At 43.9% G+C, this 23,834-nt stretch overlaps 10 protein-coding genes and 1 non-coding gene across 11 annotated transcripts; 8 read left to right on the top strand and 3 right to left on the bottom strand.

The window, feature by feature from the left end:
- Positions 1-76: 76 nt before the first annotated feature.
- Positions 77-1,213, top strand: dcl1_1 (Dicer-like protein 1; the record flags this gene model as incomplete). The annotated part of the gene is made up of 2 exons (XM_064826577.1): positions 77-604; positions 662-1,213. The coding sequence occupies 2 exons, from the start codon at positions 77-79 to the stop codon at positions 1,211-1,213; spliced, it is 1,080 nt and encodes a 359-aa protein (XP_064678437.1).
- A 50-nt stretch (positions 1,214-1,263) lies between these two features.
- COX6 (Cytochrome c oxidase subunit 6) lies at positions 1,264-5,297 on the top strand (the record flags this gene model as incomplete). Its single annotated transcript, XM_064826576.1, has 4 exons — positions 1,264-1,826; positions 1,988-2,392; positions 2,442-3,177; positions 3,222-5,297. 4 exons carry the CDS (start codon positions 1,264-1,266, stop codon positions 5,295-5,297), a joined length of 3,780 nt encoding a protein of 1,259 aa, XP_064678436.1.
- A 301-nt stretch (positions 5,298-5,598) lies between these two features.
- On the top strand, positions 5,599-7,125 carry AFG3_2 (AAA ATPase afg3; the record flags this gene model as incomplete). The annotated part of the gene is made up of 1 exon (XM_064826575.1): positions 5,599-7,125. The coding sequence occupies one exon, from the start codon at positions 5,599-5,601 to the stop codon at positions 7,123-7,125; it is 1,527 nt and encodes a 508-aa protein (XP_064678435.1).
- Positions 7,126-7,175: 50 nt separating this feature from the next.
- Positions 7,176-11,204, top strand: ATC70_007313 (uncharacterized protein; the record flags this gene model as incomplete). The annotated part of the gene is made up of 1 exon (XM_064826574.1): positions 7,176-11,204. The coding sequence occupies one exon, from the start codon at positions 7,176-7,178 to the stop codon at positions 11,202-11,204; it is 4,029 nt and encodes a 1,342-aa protein (XP_064678434.1).
- Positions 11,205-11,403: 199 nt separating this feature from the next.
- Positions 11,404-11,811, top strand: RHO3_2 (Rho GTPase; the record flags this gene model as incomplete). The annotated part of the gene is made up of 1 exon (XM_064826573.1): positions 11,404-11,811. The coding sequence occupies one exon, from the start codon at positions 11,404-11,406 to the stop codon at positions 11,809-11,811; it is 408 nt and encodes a 135-aa protein (XP_064678433.1).
- Positions 11,812-12,112: 301 nt separating this feature from the next.
- HOM6_2 (Homoserine dehydrogenase) lies at positions 12,113-13,342 on the top strand (the record flags this gene model as incomplete). Its single annotated transcript, XM_064826572.1, has 1 exon — positions 12,113-13,342. One exon carries the CDS (start codon positions 12,113-12,115, stop codon positions 13,340-13,342), a length of 1,230 nt encoding a protein of 409 aa, XP_064678432.1.
- Positions 13,343-14,257: 915 nt separating this feature from the next.
- On the top strand, positions 14,258-14,560 carry ATC70_007310 (uncharacterized protein; the record flags this gene model as incomplete). Its single annotated transcript, XM_064826571.1, has 1 exon — positions 14,258-14,560. The coding sequence occupies one exon, from the start codon at positions 14,258-14,260 to the stop codon at positions 14,558-14,560; it is 303 nt and encodes a 100-aa protein (XP_064678431.1).
- Positions 14,561-15,443: 883 nt separating this feature from the next.
- On the bottom strand, positions 15,444-16,319 carry ATC70_007309 (uncharacterized protein; the record flags this gene model as incomplete). Its single annotated transcript, XM_064826570.1, has 1 exon — positions 15,444-16,319. One exon carries the CDS (start codon positions 16,317-16,319, stop codon positions 15,444-15,446), a length of 876 nt encoding a protein of 291 aa, XP_064678430.1.
- Positions 16,320-17,404: 1,085 nt separating this feature from the next.
- On the bottom strand, positions 17,405-20,338 carry ATC70_007308 (uncharacterized protein; the record flags this gene model as incomplete). The annotated part of the gene is made up of 1 exon (XM_064826569.1): positions 17,405-20,338. One exon carries the CDS (start codon positions 20,336-20,338, stop codon positions 17,405-17,407), a length of 2,934 nt encoding a protein of 977 aa, XP_064678429.1.
- A 425-nt stretch (positions 20,339-20,763) lies between these two features.
- On the bottom strand, positions 20,764-21,720 carry ATC70_007307 (uncharacterized protein; the record flags this gene model as incomplete). Its single annotated transcript, XM_064826568.1, has 1 exon — positions 20,764-21,720. The coding sequence occupies one exon, from the start codon at positions 21,718-21,720 to the stop codon at positions 20,764-20,766; it is 957 nt and encodes a 318-aa protein (XP_064678428.1).
- A 224-nt stretch (positions 21,721-21,944) lies between these two features.
- Positions 21,945-22,017, top strand: ATC70_007306. The gene has a single exon. It is a non-coding gene; the product is annotated as a tRNA-Phe (tRNA).
- The last annotated feature ends 1,817 nt before the right edge of the window (positions 22,018-23,834 follow it).

The raw sequence follows: 23,834 nt of genomic DNA, 5'->3' as shown, positions 1-23,834 counted from the left end.
TGTTCTACGATGAAAAGAACGATGGTTCTTTGCTTATTGAAGCCAAGTTCGAGGAGGTGGATGATGCGACAAGGCTATGACAACTGGTGTTAACGTGAATGGCATGGTGTACAAGGCTGTTCACGCCAAGGAATGCAAGGAGTTTGGTGATTTGAAGTTTGTCCAGTTTACTTTGATGCGCATCGTCAAAGAACCCACTTTTTTGCATGATTTGATCAAGTCTTTGTCGTTTTATGGTCGTGTCCTGCAGGTGAAGAAGTTCACTCGTGGTGGTTTCTTTGAGGGCAAGTTTTCGGTGATGGTGGATACCTCGGTGGGATATCAGGTAGAGGGTGGTGAGTGGCAGGAGGCTCAACCTCTAGATAGAATGCTCTATCTCAGCGAGTTTGATTTCTTTGTCGCAGCGACATATAAGGGTGCTCCTCCTGTTTGTCATTTCTGTCGTCATAGTGGTCATGTCCGCGCTAAATGTCCTGAGTTGCTCCAGCGTAGATGTTATGGATGTGGAAAGCATGGTCACATGTTGCGTTTTTGTCCTAATAAGGAGGATCAATCTGGTGCCAAGAAGCAAAAGGTGGATCATCAACTGAAGGATTCGGAGGAGGTCACTGAGGCACGTCGACAGACGGTGCATTTGATGGATTTCGTTGCTAAGGCAAAGCTAGGAGCAGGTAGGGAAGTGGAAGAGAAAGTCGAAGAAGAAGAACTCGAGTCTGTAGTAGACGAAGAGGAAGAATCTCTTCAGGGTGTTGTTGATGGTGTTGACGCGTCTGAAAATGACAAGTCCACTAAAAGTGATAATTTGGAGGTGCAAATGGAGGATCTTCAAGGTGAAGATCATCAGGATAAGTTACACGGAGATGATGCTATGGAAGAAGATGATGAGATCGTGCTTGCTGGTAGTGGTGTCAAGAAGCTTCCTGATGTGCGTGGCTCTGCATTCTCGAAATACGCTTCTAATGAGGTGGCTCTTACTATGAATGTTGACTCTCCAGAGGAGATGATGGGTTTGTCTAAGCTCAAGGAGGCCTCTCAGAGGAAGCGAATGGAATTGAATGCCAATTTGAAGGCTGTGAATGGTGCTGGTGTTGCTTCTGGTACTGGTGTTGGTGTTCTTGGTAACAAGTCTGCTGGTGCTGTTGGTGTCAAGAATAGCAAGAACAATGGCAAATTGCCTCTCAAGACTAAGCAAGACGCCCGTAGGGCTCAATGAGTACAAAATTAGGCATCAAGATTGGCTCCTTGAACACGCGTAGCTTGTTCATGCAGTCTAATCCTACAAATTTCAAAGAGTTTTCATCTTATCTTCGCTCCTCCTCTCTCCATCTGGATATCCTTTGCTTGCAAGAGGTATCTCATTTCCGCTCTCAATCTACTCTCACTGAATCTCAAGTCCGTTCCTTTTCTTTTGCTTTTCCTAATTGTTCTCTCGTTGTGTCCAAGCACTGTGCTATTATATGTCTCAATTCTCGCTATTCTTTGGTGGATACGGAGGTATTGTTGGATGAACGTTGTCTTGTTGCATCTGTCGTAGATGCCTCAAGCAATGTTTTGTGCAAAGTGGCCAACATCTATGGTCCAGCGCAGTCTTTTGACCGTCCTTCATTTATCTCTGATTTTCTCTCTCTTTCTCTTTGGTCTGATGTGTTCAACACACCTTGGATGGTTATGGGTGATTTCAACATTCACTTGCACTCTTTGCCTACTTCTCGTCAAGCCGATGTCGCTCCTTTTGTTCACTGGTTGCGTACTCACTTTGTCATTGTCATCCGGATGGTTTTAGCTACGTTTCCAAAGAGCAATACTTGTATTGATTACATCTTTTGGTCACTCTTCTCTTTGCTCCTCGTTTGACTAATAGTCAGTTACTATATATGCCCCAGTAGGGTGGACGGATCACTCTCTTTTGACTGTTGAAATGTTGCCTGCGACAGCTAGTATTGGTCCTGGTAGTTGGCGGTTTAATCCAACTCTGCTTGATGATAAGGAATTTGTTTGCGTTGTTGAATGCCACGGTGTCATTGTTCTTCTCTGGTGCTGTTGGTGGTGGGTCTAAGGGTGTCAATACTAGTCAAGGTGGTAGTGGTGACCCTGAAAGCACGGTGGCTAGATGGGAATCCTTCAAGTTGTTACTAAAGTGCTGTGCACAAAAGTACACTAGAAGCATGAAAGCACGATTCAAGAACAAAGTTTTTACGCTTCAACTGGAACGTATTAGGGCTCTGTCAACGTCTGTATCAGGTGTTGAGACTAGGAATGCTATTGATCAAACTGACAGAGTGTCTACTGCTACAGGTGATGCTGAGCAGCAGGTCAGGCAACTAGAAGTTTTGATTGAGAATCAGATACAGAAAGAGACTAGTCAGAATATGCTTCGCTCTGCCACTCGTTGGTTAGAACAGGGAGAACGTAGCAACAAGTATTTCTATCGTTCGATCAAGGTGCGAGAGTCTTCAACAGACAATTCAATCCTTAAAGTGCTCTACTACTGGAGATATCTTGGTGGAAGCAGCAGCTATCAACAGGGAGGCACAAGGTTTTTACCAAAGGCTATATACCCCTGATGCTGTCGATGCTGAAGCTATCGATACTCTCCTGGGGAATGTTCCAACTGATGTACGTCTATCATCTTTGGATGGTGATATGCTAATGGAACTTCCAACTCGCGAGGTTTTGTTGTCTCTGCTCACTCATGCTCCCAAGTCTAAAAGTCCTGGTCTTGACGGTTTGCCTTTTGAATTATATCAATATCTTGCTGGTGTTTCAACTGATTTTCTTGACTTGCTTGTGGATGTGTTGGGTGCAGCTTTTTCTGGTGTGTTTCCTCCTTCGTGGCAGCAAACTCGTATGGTCTTATTGTTCAAGAAGGGTGACCCTCAGTTGTTGGTTAACTGGAGACCTTTGTCCTTAATTAACAGTGATGCCAAGTTATTTACAAAGCTCATTGCTAATCGTATGAACAAAGTGTTGCCAAAGTTAATCAACCCTTATCAAACTGGTTTTCTCCCTCATCGTCTGATCTCTGACAATGGCTGGTTAAATCAGTTGTTGATGTCTCACTTGCGTGTTGTTGCTCCTGATTTACCTCAAGTGGCTGTTTTGTTGGATCAAGAGAAGGCGTATGATCGGTTCATCCCGAGTATCTTTGTCGTGTGTTGCTCCGGTTTGGTTTCCCTGGTGAGTTGGTGTCTTGTCTGTCTTCTTTGTTCTTTGGAACCAAGATTTCAGTGTCTATCAATGGTTGGCTTGGTGCTCCTGTACCTCAGTTGCGAGGTCTTCGTCAAGGTGATCCTCTCTCTCCATTGCTATTCAATCTGGCATTTGAGCCTTTGCTTCGTTCTCTTCTTGCTTGTCCTGGTCTCTCTGGTGTTACTCTGTCTCCTGTTGATATCCCACGTAAATGGAAGCCTTCACCGGTTGAAGTTCGTGTGGATCATGGTACTGGTGCCCGGAATTGGACTTTGGACTTTGTTAGTGGCTCTGTTGCTCCTCCTCCTGTCAAGATTCTGAGCTATGCGGATGATCTTGAGGTGTTTTTGTCTTCGCCAGAAGAGTGGTCTGTGTTGTTGTCTGTTCTTGATCTGTATGGCCGAGCATCTAATGCGAAAGTCAATATCAGCAAGACAGTGTTGGTGTCGTTGTCTGGTGTGTCTCACTCTGCTTGGGTTGCTTTGGCTGATTCTACTGGTCTCCAGTGGCATGACGCTCACTCTCGTGGTGCAGTACGTTACTTGGGTTATCCCTTGTATCATACTGAAAGTCAACTTCAAGACTATCTTGATGGTGTCTTGGTGAAGGTCCAGCGACACAGTAACTTGTTGAAACAAAGGAATCTCTCCATTAGGGGAGCAGGACTAGTGGCTAACTCGTTACTGTTGTCAAAGGTATATCATTTGTTGCGTGTTGTTCCTGGTGGTGGTGTAACTGCGTCGTGGTTGAAGTTGCTCACAAAGGTGGTTCGTGAGTATCTGGTGTCTTTTCGCCCCGGTGTTGCCTGGTCTACTTTGTGTCTTCCTCGCAAATTTGGTGGTGTTGGTCTCGTGGATATAGCAGATCAAAGCTTAGCTTTGCATCTTGTCTATTTGCAACGTTTGTTGCGTCCACCCTCTCCCAGTGATTTTGTCTCCTCTTGGTTGGTGTATGCTTTTCAAGTTTACACTGGTCATAAGTCCATCTTGCCGTGGTTTTGTTTTCCTGGTCTTTACCAGTCTCGTGTGTCTTCTGTGCCTGCTCTAACACATCTCGGAAAGCTTCTGTTGAGATTGCCAAAGTTAGTTCCTTCCTCTGGTTGGTCTGCTAGGTGGTTTCTTGATCTTCCCTTGTGTTCTGTACTCAGTACTGTGCCTTCTGTTCGTCCTCCTCGTGATCCATCATCTCTTGATCCTCGTTTCTTAGTGTCGGATGTCTCTTTCTGGCAACCTGATCTAGGTATAGTTGATGGTGTCACTTCCCATCTTGCTTGGTCATCTCGTGTTTTGCGCCCTGTTTTTCTTGCCTTGAACCGTGATCGTGGTCCTGTCTCTCTGGTATTCCCGCCTGTCATGGATAGTAAGATAGTCTTGTCTCAAGCAGACTATTTTACTATGCCCCGTTCTGATGGTGCTACCTCTTGGATGCCAGATTGTACTCATTGGACTGTCTCCAACTCGTCTCGTTCTGCTGCTCCGGTTGCTCGTCTCTCTCTTGGTGCTTTGCGAAGGTATTGGCACCCTGCAAAGGGTACCATTACCTCTCGTATGGGTCCTCCCTTGAAGTTGCCTGCCCATTTGTTGATATCTCCTGCTTTGTGGCGTCTTTTCTGGTCCCTGGAAATGCCTGCAAAGGCTTTCACACCTTGGTGGCGATTGCTACATGACCGTGTCCCGCACCGTTCGTGGTGCCATAGGATTATGCCTACAAAAGTTCTGTCTCCTGCTTGTGCTCTTTGTGGTTTTGCTACAGAGGACCTTTACCATTTCGTGGTGGGTTGCCATATCAAGTCATTTTTCTGGCAGGATGTAGTCTCTTTGTTGTCACTTCAAGAGCTACTCCCCTCTGCTTCTTCTATTTGGTTGGCGCTGACTACCTTTTGTAGTGGTTCAGATTTGTTGGTGATCGATGAGGATGTTCTGATTGCTCTTGGTGCTGCTTACAGTACACTTTGGAAGTATCATTGGCGATGCGTCATAGACGAGGAGCCTTGGATAGCTTCTGCTGCTATCAACATGGTCCGTCAAGACCATGGTACACTCTTTTCTTCTCTTTCTTTGGCAAGTGTTCAAGCTGGCACCTTGGCCTTGCCTATAATTACTGTATAGACTATAAATTTCAAAGCTAATAAAGATACACTTTAATACAAAAAAAAAAAAAAAAAAAAAGCTCTTTCGCTTATACATCACTTTTCAAAAAGTTTTTGTTTTTGCCAACTTTGAACGACGATATCTCAACAACTAGGATACATCCATCTTGCATCCAAGTATATTTAGATACATCCATTTCAGCTCTACAACATATCTTGATTTCAGATCGATTCAGCAATTTTTCGACGAATTCAACATTTTCACTATTTTTTTTTACAAAGGTCAACAAAAGTTACACTCCAGTTACAAGTTACACTCTATGTCAGTCAATTCTGAAATGACTTGGGCTGAACGTGCATCTCGTGGTTCTACTATGAGGTTCTATCAGCCATCCAAGAGGCGTTCGGTGGAGGCCGCCGCTTCTTCTTACCCTTTGGTGGGTTCTGTGATGTTTGAGGATGATGATTTGAAGAGTCAAATCTTAGCTAGTAAGGCAATGGCGATTGTGCAGCAGGCACTTACTTCTGGTTCAGTTCTCTTTTCTTTCCGTAAGGGTTTGTTTGGTGATCGTGTGGATGCGTACAAGGTAATTCAAACCCAGGTGTCTTCTCTGGTGGAATTTCGTCCTTTAAGTGTCTACGATGAAAAGAACGATGGTTCTTTGCTTATTGAAGCCAAGTTCGAGGAGGTGGATGATGCGAACAAGGCTATGACAACTGGTGTTAACGTGAATGGCATGGTGTACAAGGCTGTTCACGCCAAGGAATGCAAGGAGTTTGGTGATTTGAAGTTTGTCCAGTTTACTTTGATGCGCATCGTCAAAGAACCCACTTTTTTGCATGATTTGATCAAGTCTTTGTCGTTTTATGGTCGTGTCCTGCAGGTGAAGAAGTTCACTCGTGGTGGTTTCTTTGAGGGCAAGTTTTCGGTGATGGTGGATACCTCGGTGGGATATCAGGTAGAGGGTGGTGAGTGGCAGGAGGCTCAACCTCTAGATAGAATGCTCTATCTCAGCGAGTTTGATTTCTTTGTCGCAGCGACATATAAGGGTGCTCCTCCTGTTTGTCATTTCTGTCGTCATAGTGGTCATGTCCGCGCTAAATGTCCTGAGTTGCTCCAGCGTAGATGTTATGGATGTGGAAAGCATGGTCACATGTTGCGTTTTTGTCCTAATAAGGAGGATCAATCTGGTGCCAAGAAGCAAAAGGTGGATCATCAACTGAAGGATTCGGAGGAGGTCACTGAGGCACGTCGACAGACGGTGCATTTGATGGATTTCGTTGCTAAGGCAAAGCTAGGAGCAGGTAGGGAAGTGGAAGAGAAAGTCGAAGAAGAAGAACTCGAGTCTGTAGTAGACGAAGAGGAAGAATCTCTTCAGGGTGTTGTTGATGGTGTTGACGCGTCTGAAAATGACAAGTCCACTAAAAGTGATAATTTGGAGGTGCAAATGGAGGATCTTCAAGGTGAAGATCATCAGGATAAGTTACACGGAGATGATGCTATGGAAGAAGATGATGAGATCGTGCTTGCTGGTAGTGGTGTCAAGAAGCTTCCTGATGTGCGTGGCTCTGCATTCTCGAAATACGCTTCTAATGAGGTGGCTCTTACTATGAATGTTGACTCTCCAGAGGAGATGATGGGTTTGTCTAAGCTCAAGGAGGCCTCTCAGAGGAAGCGAATGGAATTGAATGCCAATTTGAAGGCTGTGAATGGTGCTGGTGTTGCTTCTGGTACTGGTGTTGGTGTTCTTGGTAACAAGTCTGCTGGTGCTGTTGGTGTCAAGAATAGCAAGAACAATGGCAAATTGCCTCTCAAGACTAAGCAAGACGCCCGTAGGGCTCAATGAGTACAAAATTAGGCATCAAGATTGGCTCCTTGAACACGCGTAGCTTGTTCATGCAGTCTAATCCTACAAATTTCAAAGAGTTTTCATCTTATCTTCGCTCCTCCTCTCTCCATCTGGATATCCTTTGCTTGCAAGAGGTATCTCATTTCCGCTCTCAATCTACTCTCACTGAATCTCAAGTCCGTTCCTTTTCTTTTGCTTTTCCTAATTGTTCTCTCGTTGTGTCCAAGCACTGTGCTATTATATGTCTCAATTCTCGCTATTCTTTGGTGGATACGGAGGTATTGTTGGATGAACGTTGTCTTGTTGCATCTGTCGTAGATGCCTCAAGCAATGTTTTGTGCAAAGTGGCCAACATCTATGGTCCAGCGCAGTCTTTTGACCGTCCTTCATTTATCTCTGATTTTCTCTCTCTTTCTCTTTGGTCTGATGTGTTCAACACACCTTGGATGGTTATGGGTGATTTCAACATTCACTTGCACTCTTTGCCTACTTCTCGTCAAGCCGATGTCGCTCCTTTTGTTCACTGGTTGCGTACTCACTTTGTCAATTGTCATCCGGATGGTTTAGCTACGTTTCCAAAGAGCAATACTTGTATTGATTACATCTTTGGTCACTCTTCTCTTGCTCCTCGTTTGACTAATAGTCAGTTACTATATATGCCCAGTAGGTGGACGGATCACTCTCTTTTGACTGTTGAAATGTTGCCTGCGACAGCTAGTATTGGTCCTGGTAGTTGGCGGTTTAATCCAACTCTGCTTGATGATAAGGAATTTGTTGCGTTGTTGAATGCCACGGTGTCATTGTTCTTCTCTGGTGCTGTTGGTGGTGGGTCTAAGGGTGTCAATACTAGTCAAGGTGGTAGTGGTGACCCTGAAAGCACGGTGGCTAGATGGGAATCCTTCAAGTTGTTACTAAAGTGCTGTGCACAAAAGTACACTAGAAGCATGAAAGCACGATTCAAGAACAAAGTTTTTACGCTTCAACTGGAACGTATTAGGGCTCTGTCAACGTCTGTATCAGGTGTTGAGACTAGGAATGCTATTGATCAAACTGACAGAGTGTCTACTGCTACAGGTGATGCTGAGCAGCAGGTCAGGCAACTAGAAGTTTTGATTGAGAATCAGATACAGAAAGAGACTAGTCAGAATATGCTTCGCTCTGCCACTCGTTGGTTAGAACAGGGAGAACGTAGCAACAAGTATTTCTATCGTTCGATCAAGGTGCGAGAGTCTCAACAGACAATTCAATCCTTAAAGTGCTCTACTACTGGAGATATCTTGGTGGAAGCAGCAGCTATCAACAGGGAGGCACAAGGTTTTTACCAAAGGCTATATACCCCTGATGCTGTCGATGCTGAAGCTATCGATACTCTCCTGGGGAATGTTCCAACTGATGTACGTCTATCATCTTTGGATGGTGATATGCTAATGGAACTTCCAACTCGCGAGGTTTTGTTGTCTCTGCTCACTCATGCTCCCAAGTCTAAAAGTCCTGGTCTTGACGGTTTGCCTTTTGAATTATATCAATATCTTGCTGGTGTTTCAACTGATTTTCTTGACTTGCTTGTGGATGTGTTGGGTGCAGCTTTTTCTGGTGTGTTTCCTCCTTCGTGGCAGCAAACTCGTATGGTCTTATTGTTCAAGAAGGGTGACCCTCAGTTGTTGGTTAACTGGAGACCTTTGTCCTTAATTAACAGTGATGCCAAGTTATTTACAAAGCTCATTGCTAATCGTATGAACAAAGTGTTGCCAAAGTTAATCAACCCTTATCAAACTGGTTTTCTCCCTCATCGTCTGATCTCTGACAATGGCTGGTTAAATCAGTTGTTGATGTCTCACTTGCGTGTTGTTGCTCCTGATTTACCTCAAGTGGCTGTTTTGTTGGATCAAGAGAAGGCGTATGATCGGGTTCATCCCGAGTATCTTTGTCGTGTGTTGCTCCGGTTTGGTTTCCCTGGTGAGTTGGTGTCTTGTCTGTCTTCTTTGTTCTTTGGAACCAAGATTTCAGTGTCTATCAATGGTTGGCTTGGTGCTCCTGTACCTCAGTTGCGAGGTCTTCGTCAAGGTGATCCTCTCTCTCCATTGCTATTCAATCTGGCATTTGAGCCTTTGCTTCGTTCTCTTCTTGCTTGTCCTGGTCTCTCTGGTGTTACTCTGTCTCCTGTTGATATCCCACGTAAATGGAAGCCTTCACCGGTTGAAGTTCGTGTGGATCATGGTACTGGTGCCCGGAATTGGACTTTGGACTTTGTTAGTGGCTCTGTTGCTCCTCCTCCTGTCAAGATTCTGAGCTATGCGGATGATCTTGAGGTGTTTTTGTCTTCGCCAGAAGAGTGGTCTGTGTTGTTGTCTGTTCTTGATCTGTATGGCCGAGCATCTAATGCGAAAGTCAATATCAGCAAGACAGTGTTGGTGTCGTTGTCTGGTGTGTCTCACTCTGCTTGGGTTGCTTTGGCTGATTCTACTGGTCTCCAGTGGCATGACGCTCACTCTCGTGGTGCAGTACGTTACTTGGGTTATCCCTTGTATCATACTGAAAGTCAACTTCAAGACTATCTTGATGGTGTCTTGGTGAAGGTCCAGCGACACAGTAACTTGTTGAAACAAAGGAATCTCTCCATTAGGGGAGCAGGACTAGTGGCTAACTCGTTACTGTTGTCAAAGGTATATCATTTGTTGCGTGTTGTTCCTGGTGGTGGTGTAACTGCGTCGTGGTTGAAGTTGCTCACAAAGGTGGTTCGTGAGTATCTGGTGTCTTTTCGCCCCGGTGTTGCCTGGTCTACTTTGTGTCTTCCTCGCAAATTTGGTGGTGTTGGTCTCGTGGATATAGCAGATCAAAGCTTAGCTTTGCATCTTGTCTATTTGCAACGTTTGTTGCGTCCACCCTCTCCCAGTGATTTTGTCTCCTCTTGGTTGGTGTATGCTTTTCAAGTTTACACTGGTCATAAGTCCATCTTGCCGTGGTTTTGTTTTCCTGGTCTTTACCAGTCTCGTGTGTCTTCTGTGCCTGCTCTAACACATCTCGGAAAGCTTCTGTTGAGATTGCCAAAGTTAGTTCCTTCCTCTGGTTGGTCTGCTAGGTGGTTTCTTGATCTTCCCTTGTGTTCTGTACTCAGTACTGTGCCTTCTGTTCGTCCTCCTCGTGATCCATCATCTCTTGATCCTCGTTTCTTAGTGTCGGATGTCTCTTTCTGGCAACCTGATCTAGGTATAGTTGATGGTGTCACTTCCCATCTTGCTTGGTCATCTCGTGTTTTGCGCCCTGTTTTTCTTGCCTTGAACCGTGATCGTGGTCCTGTCTCTCTGGTATTCCCGCCTGTCATGGATAGTAAGATAGTCTTGTCTCAAGCAGACTATTTTACTATGCCCCGTTCTGATGGTGCTACCTCTTGGATGCCAGATTGTACTCATTGGACTGTCTCCAACTCGTCTCGTTCTGCTGCTCCGGTTGCTCGTCTCTCTCTTGGTGCTTTGCGAAGGTATTGGCACCCTGCAAAGGGTACCATTACCTCTCGTATGGGTCCTCCCTTGAAGTTGCCTGCCCATTTGTTGATATCTCCTGCTTTGTGGCGTCTTTTCTGGTCCCTGGAAATGCCTGCAAAGGCTTTCACACCTTGGTGGCGATTGCTACATGACCGTGTCCCGCACCGTTCGTGGTGCCATAGGATTATGCCTACAAAAGTTCTGTCTCCTGCTTGTGCTCTTTGTGGTTTTGCTACAGAGGACCTTTACCATTTCGTGGTGGGTTGCCATATCAAGTCATTTTTCTGGCAGGATGTAGTCTCTTTGTTGTCACTTCAAGAGCTACTCCCCTCTGCTTCTTCTATTTGGTTGGCGCTGACTACCTTTTGTAGTGGTTCAGATTTGTTGGTGATCGATGAGGATGTTCTGATTGCTCTTGGTGCTGCTTACAGTACACTTTGGAAGTATCATTGGCGATGCGTCATAGACGAGGAGCCTTGGATAGCTTCTGCTGCTATCAACATGGTCCGTCAAGACCATGGTACACTCTTTTCTTCTCTTTCTTTGGCAAGTGTTCAAGCTGGCACCTTGGCCTTGCCTATAATTACTGTATAGACTATAAATTTCAAAGCTAATAAAGATACACTTTAATACAAAAAAAAAAAGTTTGTTTTTGCCAGGGCGGCCTTATAAAGTTTTGTCTCCTGCTTCGTGGCGTCTTTTCTGGTCCCTGGAAATGCCTGCAAAGGCTTTCACACCTTGGTGGCGATTGCTACATGACCGTGTCCCGCACCGCTCGTGGTGTCATAAGATTATGCCTACAAAAGTTCTGTCTCCTGCTTGTGCTCTTTGTGGTTTTGCTACAGAGGACCTTTACCATTTCGTGGTGGGCTGCCATATCAAGTCATTTTTCTGGCAGGATATAGTCTCTTTGTTGTCACTTCAAGAGCTACTCCCCTCTGCTTCTTCTATTTGGTTGGCGCTGACTACCTTTTGTAGTGGTTCAGATTTGTTGGTGATCGATGAGGATGTTCTGATTGCTCTGGGTGCTGCCTACAGTACACTTTGGAAGTATCATTGGCGATGCGTCATAGACGAGGAGCCTTGGATAGCTTCTGCTGCTATCAACATGGTCCGTCAAGACCATGGTACACTCTTTTCTTCTCTTTCTTTGGCAAGTGTTCAAGCTGGCACCTTGGTCTTGCCTGTGAATTCTGTATAGATTATAAATTTAAAGCTAATAAAGATACACTTTAATACAAAAAAAAAGGTCTTGTAGAATTTTATACATCTTCAAAAAGTTTTTGTTTTTGCCAAATTTGAACGACGATATCTCAACAACTAGGATACATCCATCTTGCATCTAAGTATATTTAGATATACCCATTTCAGCTCTATAACATATCTTGATTTCAGATCGATTCAGCAATTTTTCGTCGAATTCATCTTTTTCACTACTTTTTCAACAACGCGACTTAGTTACACTCTAGATTACAAGTGACACTCTACGTCTGTTACACTCCATGTCTTCCCAATCTGAATTGACTTGGGCTCAAAGAGCTTCACGTCAAAAGGTGGGTCGATTTCTCCAACCCAACAAGCGACGATTGGACAATCCAACTGATGTACCACTGGTGGGTACTGTTCTCTATGAAGATAACGACCTAAAGGGTCAAATTTTGGCAAGCAAGGCTATGGCGATTATTCAGCAATCCCTTTCTTCTGGTTCTGTTCTGTTCACGTTTCAGAAAACTTTGTTTCCTGATCGTGTTGCCGCTTACAAAGTGATTCAGGATCAAATCTCACCTGACGTGGAATTTCGACCTCTTAGTTTGTATGATTCTCGTGCTGATGGTTCTCTGCTGATTGAAGCCAGGTTTGCTCAGGTGGAGCATGCACAACTGGCTATGCGTGAAGGGGTGACTGTACAAGGTGTAGTGTACAAAGCGTCTACCTCCAAGGAAAGTGCTGAATTTGGGGATGTCAAGCATGTGCGGTTTACACTTATGCGTATGGTGGACAAGACCACTTTTTTGTCGGATCTTATGGAGTCCTTGTCGTACTTTGGTAAGGTACTGCAAGTGAAGAAGTTTACTCACCGTGGTTACTTTGAGGGTAAACTTTCGGTGATTTTGGATACTTCTGTTGGATTTCAGGTAGGGGATGAGTGGCAGGAGGCCAAGCCCCTAGATAGAATGCTCTATCTGAGCGAATTTGACTGTTTTGTGCCAGCGACTTATCAAGGTGCTCCACCTGTTTGTCATTTCTGTCAACACAGCGGTCATGTTCGCGCCAAATGTCCTGAATTGGCTAGACGTCGTTGCTTTAGGTGCAATAAGCAAGGGCACATGTTACGTTTTTGTCCTGAAAAGGAGGTTCAGTCTGCAAATTTCACCAAGAAGCACAAAGTTCACCATCATTCTGAGGATTCTGAGGATGTCACTCTGGCTCGTAAGAACACTGTGGAATTGATGGAGTATATTGAGAAGGAAAAATTAGGCGTAGGTAAGGAGGTGGAGAAGGTAGAAGAAGAAGAACTCGACTATCGTGTAGTCGAGGATGAATCTCTTCAGGGTGAAAGTGTTGACGAATCTGAAAATGATGAGTCCACTGGTAACGAGGATTTGGATCTTCTGAGTGAAGATAACCACCAGGTAAGTATGAATGAGGATGAGGACATGGAGGACGACAAGATTGTGTTTGCTGGAGCTCCCAAGAAGCTGGATACCGTGTGTGGAATACATCCACTATGATCTGCATTCCGACAGTTCATCCAGTTACCAGATTTAGATATAAACTGTATGTACACAGGATTAGATGTACGATATCGATTTATACTATAAGAAGATATGGACTTCAGATACGCTAGTACTATTATAAAATTCATACTATATAAGATATAGGCTATAGATAACACCACAAAGATGGATGGCGCTATAGACTTATACTTGTATTCCGACATTGACTACGAATGTTTATCATATCTGGATAGGCACCAAGATTAATGCGATATCAGCTTGTTGCTTCAGATGTGCACTTCATGATCCACGCTATAAGACACATGCTTATATCCGTGATACTAGCTACAGATACTTTATGTACTACAGACTTGTACTATATATGAGACATGCTATAGACATGCATACGATATGCTATAGACATGCCATATATCCAGATACATGCTAAAGATGTATGCTTAGCGATATACACTCAGATATGTACTATTAATATAAACTAAGAAGACTGTACCTATCGGATACATGCTACTAGATCGATATTAATTATCCTTATGGAAAGGATAGATCAGGGTACTTCGGATGAGAGTCTAATTATTCATCCAGACAGAGCTAAATCATGATTAGCTTGCTGGAGTTGTCTTTTAGCATGATTAGACATTAGTTGATCTGAGTTGACTTATTTGTTAATCTAATTAATAGAACTTTTATCCATTGTTATAGTATATAAGAAGAATCATCTACCTGGCCAGTAGAGAGACTTCAGTTTACTTTACACCTGTTAGTTTGATAATAAAACATACCTTTATCAAGTTGACATTACTGTTTTTTTATTCTTTTTTTTCCGTGAATTTTAGTCTGTAAAGCCTCAAGTTCCACACCGTGCGTGGTTCTGCCTACTCCAAGTATGCATCCACTGAGGTGGCTGTGAATATGAACATTGACTCGCCTGAGGAGATGTTGAATTTGACCAAGTTGAAGGATCTTGCTCAGCGCAAAAGAACGGAGGTCAATGCGAACCTGAAAGGTGCTATTGGTGCTGGTATAAACAGTGGTAGCAAGTTGAGTAACTCTGGTGTTGCTTCTGGTACTGGTGCTAAGGGTAACAAGTCTGGTGTTGCTTCTGGTGTTGTTTCCGGTGGTGTTTCTGGTGGTGTTTCTGGTGTTGTCAAGAATAGCAAGACTAATGGCCGTGCGCTTCTCAAGACTAAGCAAGACGCCCGTAGGGCTCAATGAGTACAAAATTAGGCATCAAGATTGGCTCCTTGAACACGCGTAGCTTGTTCATGCAGTCTAATCCTACAAATTTCAAAGAGTTTTCATCTTATCTTCGCTCCTCCTCTCTCCATCTGGATATCCTTTGCTTGCAAGAGGTATCTCATTTCCGCTCTCAATCTACTCTCACTGAATCCCAAGTCCGTTCCTTTTCTTTTGCTTTTCGTAATTGTTCTCTCGTTGTGTCCAAGCACTGTGCTATTATATGTCTCAATTCTCGCTATTCTTTGGTGGATACGGAGGTATTGTTGGACGAACGTTGTCTTGTTGCATCTGTCGTAGATGCCTCAAGCAATGTTTTGTGCAAAGTGGCCAACATCTATGGTCCAGCGCAGTCTTCTGACCGTCCTTCATTTCTCTCTGATTTTCTCTCTCTTTCTATTTAGTCTGATGTGTTCAACACACCTTGGATGGTTATGGGTGATTTCAACATTTACTTACCGTGACCCACAAAACTGTCCCAATGTTTAGCAGTTTTTACTTTCAGACCTTACCACCGGACGGGAAGTTATCCAATAATAATGAGTCTAGTATTTTCTAAAAGCTAAAACTGTTTTCTTTATATCGTTTAATTTTTACAAGCACATAGCTGTAGAATCACAAGCTGTGATTAGCCAAAATTATAAGGTACATTGGGACAGTATTGTGAGATATTTGGAAAAATCAAGTTTTATTATTTTATAAGACTTTAATACTTTGCCCATTTCCCTTTTGCTTTGATAACGGCCGCAATACGTCGAGGCATACTTTCTATAACCTTTTTGCACTCCTCCGGCTTCATTTGGTCATACCAAATCTCAGTTACTCGCTCATATAATTCATTCATACCCTTGGTTGCGGTTTCCTACTCATTGAGACGCCTTTTCAACAAAACCCACATGTTTTCGATAGGATTCAAGTCTGGAGATTGTGGGGGCCACTCCATGACCTGGTATGACTGTTCCTGAAGGTAATCCTTGACTGAATTTGAGGTGTGTTTGGGATCATTGTCTTGCTGAAATATCACTTGTTCACGGCTGAAGCCCAATTTCTCAACGGAAAAGGCAATAGTCTGTTCCAATTCGTCTTGAAGGATTTTCTTGTAGAGTGCTTTATCCATATTACCATTTATCATGCACTTCCAGCCAACACCAGCATACGTAATGGCACTCCAAAGTGTGATACTACCACCACCGTGTTTTACCGTGAGCTTGACATGGTGGTTTTGAAGCTGTTCATCAGATCGGATCCAGGCCCACTGTCGCCCATCTGAGTAGAAACGGTTAATTTTGGTCTCGTCTGTCCAAATAACACGTTTCCAGTCGTCAACAGTCCAGTCCTTGTGCTGTTTACACCACGCAAGTCTCTTCTTGACATTAGCGTCACTAAGCAAAGGCTTCTTTTCCTTCTCGAAAGCCCCTAAGCCCGCAGTGCGGAGTGCTCTACGAACGGTTTCCGGATGAACCTTCATCTGGAAATCTTTCTCCAAGATTTTTGTGACCTTGACGACGCTTGAAACCCGCTCCTTGGTTACCTTTTGAACACAGTAGCGCTTGTCGGCTTCAGACAACACTGTAGGACCACCACCTTTCGAGGTTTTCACACCCGGACAATGCTCCATTCTGACTCGCCCAATAGTAGACTTACCCAAAGACAGTTTTTCAGCAATTTCCCGAGTCGAAACACCGCTTCGAAGCATTGTGATTGCAGAATTAACCTTGGAGACAGCAATGGCTTTCATGGCTTGACAATCGACCTACTTGATATTTAAAACTCCGATTTGGATAATGGAGACTACTTGCGCTATATGAGGCCTTCTTATACGACGCTCTCGAGGTTTTTCCAAATTGTGGGTTTCAGTTATCACCGAATTCGTGATCTTTCAAAAGATCTCACAATACTGTCCCAATGTTCCTAATGACTTTGCCCAACCACAGCTTGTGATTCTACAGCTGTATGCTTGTACAAATTAGAGGATATAAAGAAAGCAGTTTTAGCTCTTAGAAAATACTAGACTCATTATTATTGGATAATTTCTCGTCCGGTGGTAAGGTCTGAAAGTAAAAATTGCTAAACATTGGGACAGTTTTGTGGGTCACGGTAGCTCAGTTTAATAACGGTTTTTTTTATTTACAAATGTAGTCAACTGCGGAATCGGTATGACCATAAAATTGCAAGACTAACAGTGATTCGGCGGGAAAAAGAATGTTCTTAAATTAAAGGTTAGGGGGGCTGCTAAAAGGGAGGGGACCAATAAAGAAAACGGCATCAAAACCCACCAGAGAGGAGGAGAAAACAGAGGGAGGAATAGCAATGGCCGCGCCGCAAGACGGGGGAGACGAACAGGACTCAAGATAGAAACCGGCCAGACGCACCGCAGCACACCTAAACGTGCAAGCGCAAATACCGAGTAACATGCCAGGTTAGAAAGGTGGAAAATATGGATGCGAAGGTGGGATTCGAACCCACGACCTCTCGGCATACTCACTGCTTCCGCATGAAGCTCTAACCAAGTGAGCCATTCAAACATCCATGCGGGTATAGCTCAGTTTAAAGATTGTTTTTATTTATAAGAAGTTTAATGGGCACTCGATGTGAGCATAGCCTAACTTCAAGAACAAATATAGAGCAAGTAACTAAAAAAACCCCTCCAGAGCACTTTCAAAGGAGAAAAAAATGCAGTGACAAGAGTACAGGACATGGAGACTAGTGGTGCTCACATTGAGGATTTCGAGGGACAACCAACGGATGGGAACTTTGATAATGACTTACCACCGAGGAGCCGTACGTAGAAAACAACAATGGAACATGTTCATCCCTGTCAGATCAACCAGTACTGGAGTACCAAAGAGACGCTGGATCTGGATCCGGAGCAATGACAGCCAGAGGATGCACAAGGCAATCGATAGCATACAGGAGGTTCAGTAGAGCAGGCCAGAAATCAGGAGGACCGGCAGAGGCATTAGTGGGCAAGCAATTAAGAGCATGGTCAATACGGTGCATACCAGGTGGAGCAGGCGGCAAGGCATCGATCAAGGCAGGATCAAGAGCACGACAGTACATAAAGTGATCACGAGAGATGTAGACACCTGCAGGTGACATACAGGGACACTCCTCACGCATGTTAGTAAAGCGGCCAAGACGCCAGCGGACCAAACGACTACGGGCAATACGACCAAGAGGCAGATAGAGTATGGGATCAGGCCTTGTGGTATCAGGACGACAAGCACGAAGCAAAGTATGACGACCAGTGACAGTAGCAGCAGAGAGTTGGAGATCAACCTGATCTTGCCAATAAGCAGCAAAGGTAGTACGCAAGCCAGCAGAAGAAGGAACAGGGTCAGTCAGCGACTGATACAGAGGGTTTTCACATATAAAACGATCCAACCTTGTATAGTGCAAATGGGCACGAAGCAGAACCAGCAGACAATCGTCAGGCAGAGTATCAGCACGCAGAGCAAAACGGGTAGCCAGGACATTGTAGCGATGTTTGATACTGGGAAGACAGGTAATGTGCTTGGCGACATTGACCCAAGTACTACCCACGAACATGCCAACAAGTCGGTTTTGCAGAGTATCCAGAGCAGTGAAATCACGAGCAGAGAGATGCGAGATGGCCAGACCGTATTCAAGCTTAGGACGAATAAATGTCCTGTACAAGCGAGGGGAGAGCAGCAAAGAGAAACCATTGCGGTTGACACCAACAGAGTTTAACAGAGCCATGGTCTTGACAGCACCAGCAGAACGCAGAGACAGAATACCAGGAGCATGCAGGCCTTTGTATCGGAATGGCATACCAAGGTATGTAAATTCGTCAACGACAGGCAGGGCTTCATTGTATAGTACAAGAGGAGAACCAGCAAGAGCAGCAGCAGTACCAAGCACAGCGCATTTGGAAGGCTTCCACCTATATCCAAGAGAGACAGAATGACCAGCAGCAAGATCCAACATACGCTGAACCTCAGACTTTGAACCAAAGACAGCCACATCATCAGCGAACAGGAGACTATTGATAGCAATAGGAGCATCAGCACCAGGCACAGGCAGCATAGTAGCACCAGTAGCACCAGAACGCAAAAGACTTGGTAAAGAGTTGATATACAACGAGTACAAGTGAGGACTGAGCACTGAGCCTTGCAGAACACCAGTGACAGGAGAGAAGGCAGTCGAGTTGTGATTAGCAATCAAGACAGAGACAGACACATCATCAAACATGTTGATCAACAGACCCAGAACAGCACGAGGAAGACTAGAACCAGCCAAAGCAGACCAGATAACACGACGATCGACTGTGTCATATGCTGACTTGATATCCAAGAAAGCGACAACAGGACGACGACGGTGCGCAACAAAGTAATCATGCATCAAGTCATGCAAGCAGAGGGCTTGATCCAGAGGACTACGTTGAGGGCGGAAACCACCTTGGGCAATGTCAAGGGCAGGAGAATGGGCATCCAGCTCAGGCATGAGAGAGAACTCAAACAGTTTGCGCACAACAGAAGTCAGGGAAATAGGCCTATAGTTGGCGGGATCAGAAGCATCATCTTTCTTGAAGATGGGGAAGACTTGGGCATGACGCCAGAGAGCAGGAGTATACGACCATTGGTAACACAGAGTGAACAACAGAGACAACACCGGAGCAATCTCAGAGACCAAGGACTTGAGCATCTCAGCTTTAATATGATCTGGACCAGGAGCTTTATGTGTTGGGAGCCGCTGAATGTGAGATACAAGAGTATCAACATCGAACAGTGACAAATCCACAGGCACACAAAAAGGCAGAACAGAGTCAAAAGTGGGAGGAGCAGCAGGACGAGTAGCAGTGGCAAGCAGAGAGCCATCATACACTGAAGCGAGATGAGAACCCATAGCAGAAACAGAAGCAGCAGGACCGTCGGGATGACTGTAGGTAGCAGAAGACTCTTTGTTACGCTTGATGCGCTTGATAGCAGCAGTAGCTTTTGAGAAATCCTTTTCTAGAATACCACAGAACTGTTTCCAGGACCTTCGCTTTGCAGCTTGCACCAGGGAGCGAAACTTGCGATGCGCAATTTTGTATAAGGACCATTTTTCAACTTTGACAATACCAAAGGCATGCCTCCATTGACTATAAGAGTGATCACGTGCAGTAGCAGCATCCTGAATTTCTTGCGTCCAGTACTTCTTCCAATGGCCAGGACGACCAGATTTCACACCAATAGAACTATCCAGAGATTCATACAAACATTGATTCAGAGAATCGTTGAGTGCATCAATATCTGGACGAACACCAGGAGGAGCAGACACCAAACCAGAAAGAGAATCAACCAGAGGTGCAACAGAAGATCGAAAGGATTCGCGGAGTAAGCCCAAGGGCTTCTCTTTCGTCAATTTCGAGAGCTTCCATTGACGCCGAGGAGCCAGAACAGAATCACCAGGAGCCACAGTGTCATCAAGAGGTGGCACATACCCGAAAGTAAGTGACATCAATCGATGGTCAGAACCAAGAGACAGATCAGACTCAACCACCAGTTGAGGATTCACCAAAGCAACATCACCAATATTTGTCAAAAACAAATCAATGATACTACTCAATTCTTGCTGCTGCCGAAAAGAAGAGTACGTCGTAACACCAAAAGCCAAAGACGCATTGAGCACAGACAAGCAACGTTCATCAAACCAAGGTTTGAGAGCATTACCACGAGCATTAGAGATAGCATCACCAGTGAGAGAACCCAACCGAGCATTGAAATCGCCACATAGAATAGTATCCCTAGTCATAGGTAATGAACTAAGGGCCGAGAGCACCTTATCAGATGATAAGGGTGGAGGTAAGTATACACAATGGACCGTAAGGGAGCCAACCTTAAGGGACAAAGTATGCGGATTATAGGATGGGAGTTGATAGACAGAGTAAGGACAGGAAGGAGAGACAAAAGCAGTAATACCACCAGAACCACGGTTGAAGGCACCAGGTACTTTCGAACCGTAAAGATGGTATTGGGACCAATCTGTAGGAAAAGAGCCAGAAGTTAGCCAGGTTTCAGTAACCAGCAAGACATGAGTATCCAGGACATGAGAGAGAACATCGTGAATCACTGATTGACGAAGACCATTGGCATTCCAAAGAGAGAGAGAGACAAATAAGGAGTGGACAGGGTTATCATTTTGGGTATACAGTATCAAGGACTCAGTGGTGGAACACATTATTGTTCCATAGCAGAATCTTCATTGGCAGAGTCAGCATTAATCTTGCGACGGAACAAGAAGTTAGCCCTCTTGGGTTCCTTCTTTGCAAAGCGTTGAATGGCATCACCAACAGAAACAGAAAGGTCTTCGTCACAAATCCAGCCTTGCTCAACAAAGTACTTACCAACACCACTGACATTCAGAGGACGTAGGAAAGCTAAGGTTTGCAGACACCGAGCAGCAGTAAATTCCATGATCAAAGCAGTACGTTGATCCAGAGTCAAAGAGTCATACTTAGGATCAGCTATGTTAGCAGGGTCCAAAGGGTCAAAGTCGAAGAAGAATTCAGCCTCACAAGCCTCCAAAAGTGCAGTAAAATCCTGAACATATTGCACATGCACCAGGATGCCAATAACATCGGATGCTGGGAAACAGATGTCAAGCACACGACCCAAATCAACGCCGGCTTTGCGCAAGAGAGAGCGAACTTCAGAGCGTGCAATCTTCTTAGATCTACCAATATAAACATATTGGTAACCTTGAGGACCTTTACGAGCAGCAGTTGTAAAGGCGCGACCAATAGCAAGACGCTTCTTAGCTTGCTTAGCTTCAGTAGCAGGATCAGGAAGAGTAGCAGCAGCCTTTGCGACATTTGCATAGCTAGGTGATTTAGTAGCCTTAGTATTCATAGAGCCAGTAGTAGTTTTGAGGGTTGACCCCTCTACCGCCGTGGGCCGACTCGAACCAGAGGGGACCACGTGACCGGAGACTGCACCCTGCAATTTTTGAATTGCAAGGTCCTTGTCCTGTAAAAGTTTTTTCAACTCTGAATTCTCTTTTTCCAGAGTATCTAAACGAGCAAGAAGACCATCATGTTCGTTGACGCGAGCAGTAACCGAGGTAAGTTGTTCTTGGAGCTGATTAAGAATCATTTGAAGCTGATTCATATCCATACCCTGTAGATTGGTAGCCATGACGGAGAATATTTTTTTATAAATTTGAAAATTTTTAAAAAAATATCAAGGAGGTGTTCGACAAATTTGAAACTATAACACAATAAACTGTTACCAAAGGCAAGCAAAGTTGTGTAATTTCGAGTTGTTGGAGTTGGTAGTTATCGAGGAAATACGTTTTTTCTTGTCTGGAACAACTTTTTTCCGAAAACGGTGGCAAAAAGTGTTGAAAAACGGAAAGAGATGCGGGTATAGCTCAGCTGGGAGAGCGTTAGACTGAAGATCTAAAGGTCAGGTGTTCGATCCACTTTAGCCGCATTTATTTTGCAAAAGAGTATTTTTGTAGTGCGCCTAGACTAATTGTTTTTATGATTCTGCCAGGTATGCACAGACTTCGCGTGTACTCTTTTTAGTTAGTACAAATATCAAATCAATTTGCAAAAGAATAAAGATCAATTTTTATCTGATTTATACTTATTTAAATCCACTGTCTTTACACACGAAAGTATTATTTTGAATTAGTTATGAGTTTGACATTTAGCTCTCTATTTGACTTGTGTGACATGTAATGGGAATACAATGGTCCTGTAGTGAGAAGACAAATGTACTAGCAAAGGGCAAATTTGTATTACTATTTGTAAGTCCTTAACCCTGAGCAATACTTTCTATATAATTGTTGCATACAAGCATGCATCTTGGGGTACATTCACTTTCTCCTCAAGCCACCACTTTTACAGTGTAGCAACATAGATGATGTTTATCGTGTCGCATCACATCTGTGTTTACCAGTCCAGTCAACTCTGTGTGCACGGGTACCTCAGGAACTAGAATAGATTAAGTATCCCTAATGACAAGATGTCGAGGTCCACCTACACTACACGAAACATATCGACTTAGGTGGCCCCTCAACAAGCTATCTATACCAACAACTCATAAGGCCCCAGTGGCCTGCTATTTATATACCATCTCAACGTAGTAGTCATTGACCAGGAATCTATCATATTTAAGCTAGTTAGGTGTCCTGGAATAAAGAGGTGTAATGATCCACATTACATATGTTTCTGTTAAGCACAAAGAATAAAAGGATTATTATTTGTAGCTTATAAAAAATGTTCGACATTTTAAAAACAAGAAAAGACTTATTTGAATAAGGTAATACACAAAAACTAAAGATTTATTGATGAAGACAAGAGTTATTCTATTTATACTAAGTTCTGAATGCCAAAGTAGCAATTTATCTTGTACAACGCTTATCACATCTGGTGAACCTCAGTGTTTAGATAGCTGAGATGCACTTCAATTATCATAGCTTGTCCATGTTGTTGCACAACACAGACATATCTACCCATCAAGAATACCTTAATCTTTATAGACAGTTGTAGCCCTTCTGGCACAGCAGTTTCAATCATGCAAATTGAAACATTAACATAGTATGTGGAATCTGAGGCTTTATAGACTAAAATTCACGAAAAAAAAGAATAAAAAAAAAACAGTAATGTCAACTTGATAAAGGTATGTTTTATTATCAAACTGACAGGTGTAAAGTAAACTGAAGTCTCTGTACTGGCCAGATAGATGATCCTTCTTATCACCAAACTCCTAAAATAATACATTTTATTCTGCCGTCACACAGTGAAAAGTTAATTACAAGAGTGCCCGTAGGGAAATCAGCCATTACTGTCAGCTTGGTAGAAGCCTAACAAAATTCTTGGAAAATAAAGCATTTACATAATCCTTTTCTCTTCATATACCCAAGTTTTACCTAACAATCCAAATGCCTCGAAGCTTGAGAAGTCGTTTAAACCGCTCTGATTCTTCGAATACTCCAGCTGAGCCATATACTGTAAATTTTGTCTTTCACAATTTCCCTGAAACTGCAAATCCTGTTGTTCCTGAGCCTATTGAAGGTAAGATTCCAGTAACAACTTTTCCAACGTACATGAGCCCACTTTTGAAATTAGGAGCTACCGTCAACGAGAATATAGAAAGGTGTAAGTGGTATGGCCGCGCTGGACACCAAAGGCGTTCGCATAAGGATTGTGGAATGAGGATACTTCGAAATACTTCTGACAGGAGAGCAACTTGCCCATGGTGTCATAGAGAAGGACATATAGACAGAAATCATCTTGACTGTG

Source organism: Mucor velutinosus (genome assembly GCF_035048745.1).
Source record: "Mucor velutinosus strain NIH1002 chromosome Unknown tig00001551, whole genome shotgun sequence".
NCBI lineage: Eukaryota > Fungi > Mucoromycota > Mucoromycetes > Mucorales > Mucoraceae > Mucor > Mucor velutinosus.
Note: the sequence above shows the minus strand (reverse complement) of the source record. Positions and strands in the feature narration are given on the sequence as shown.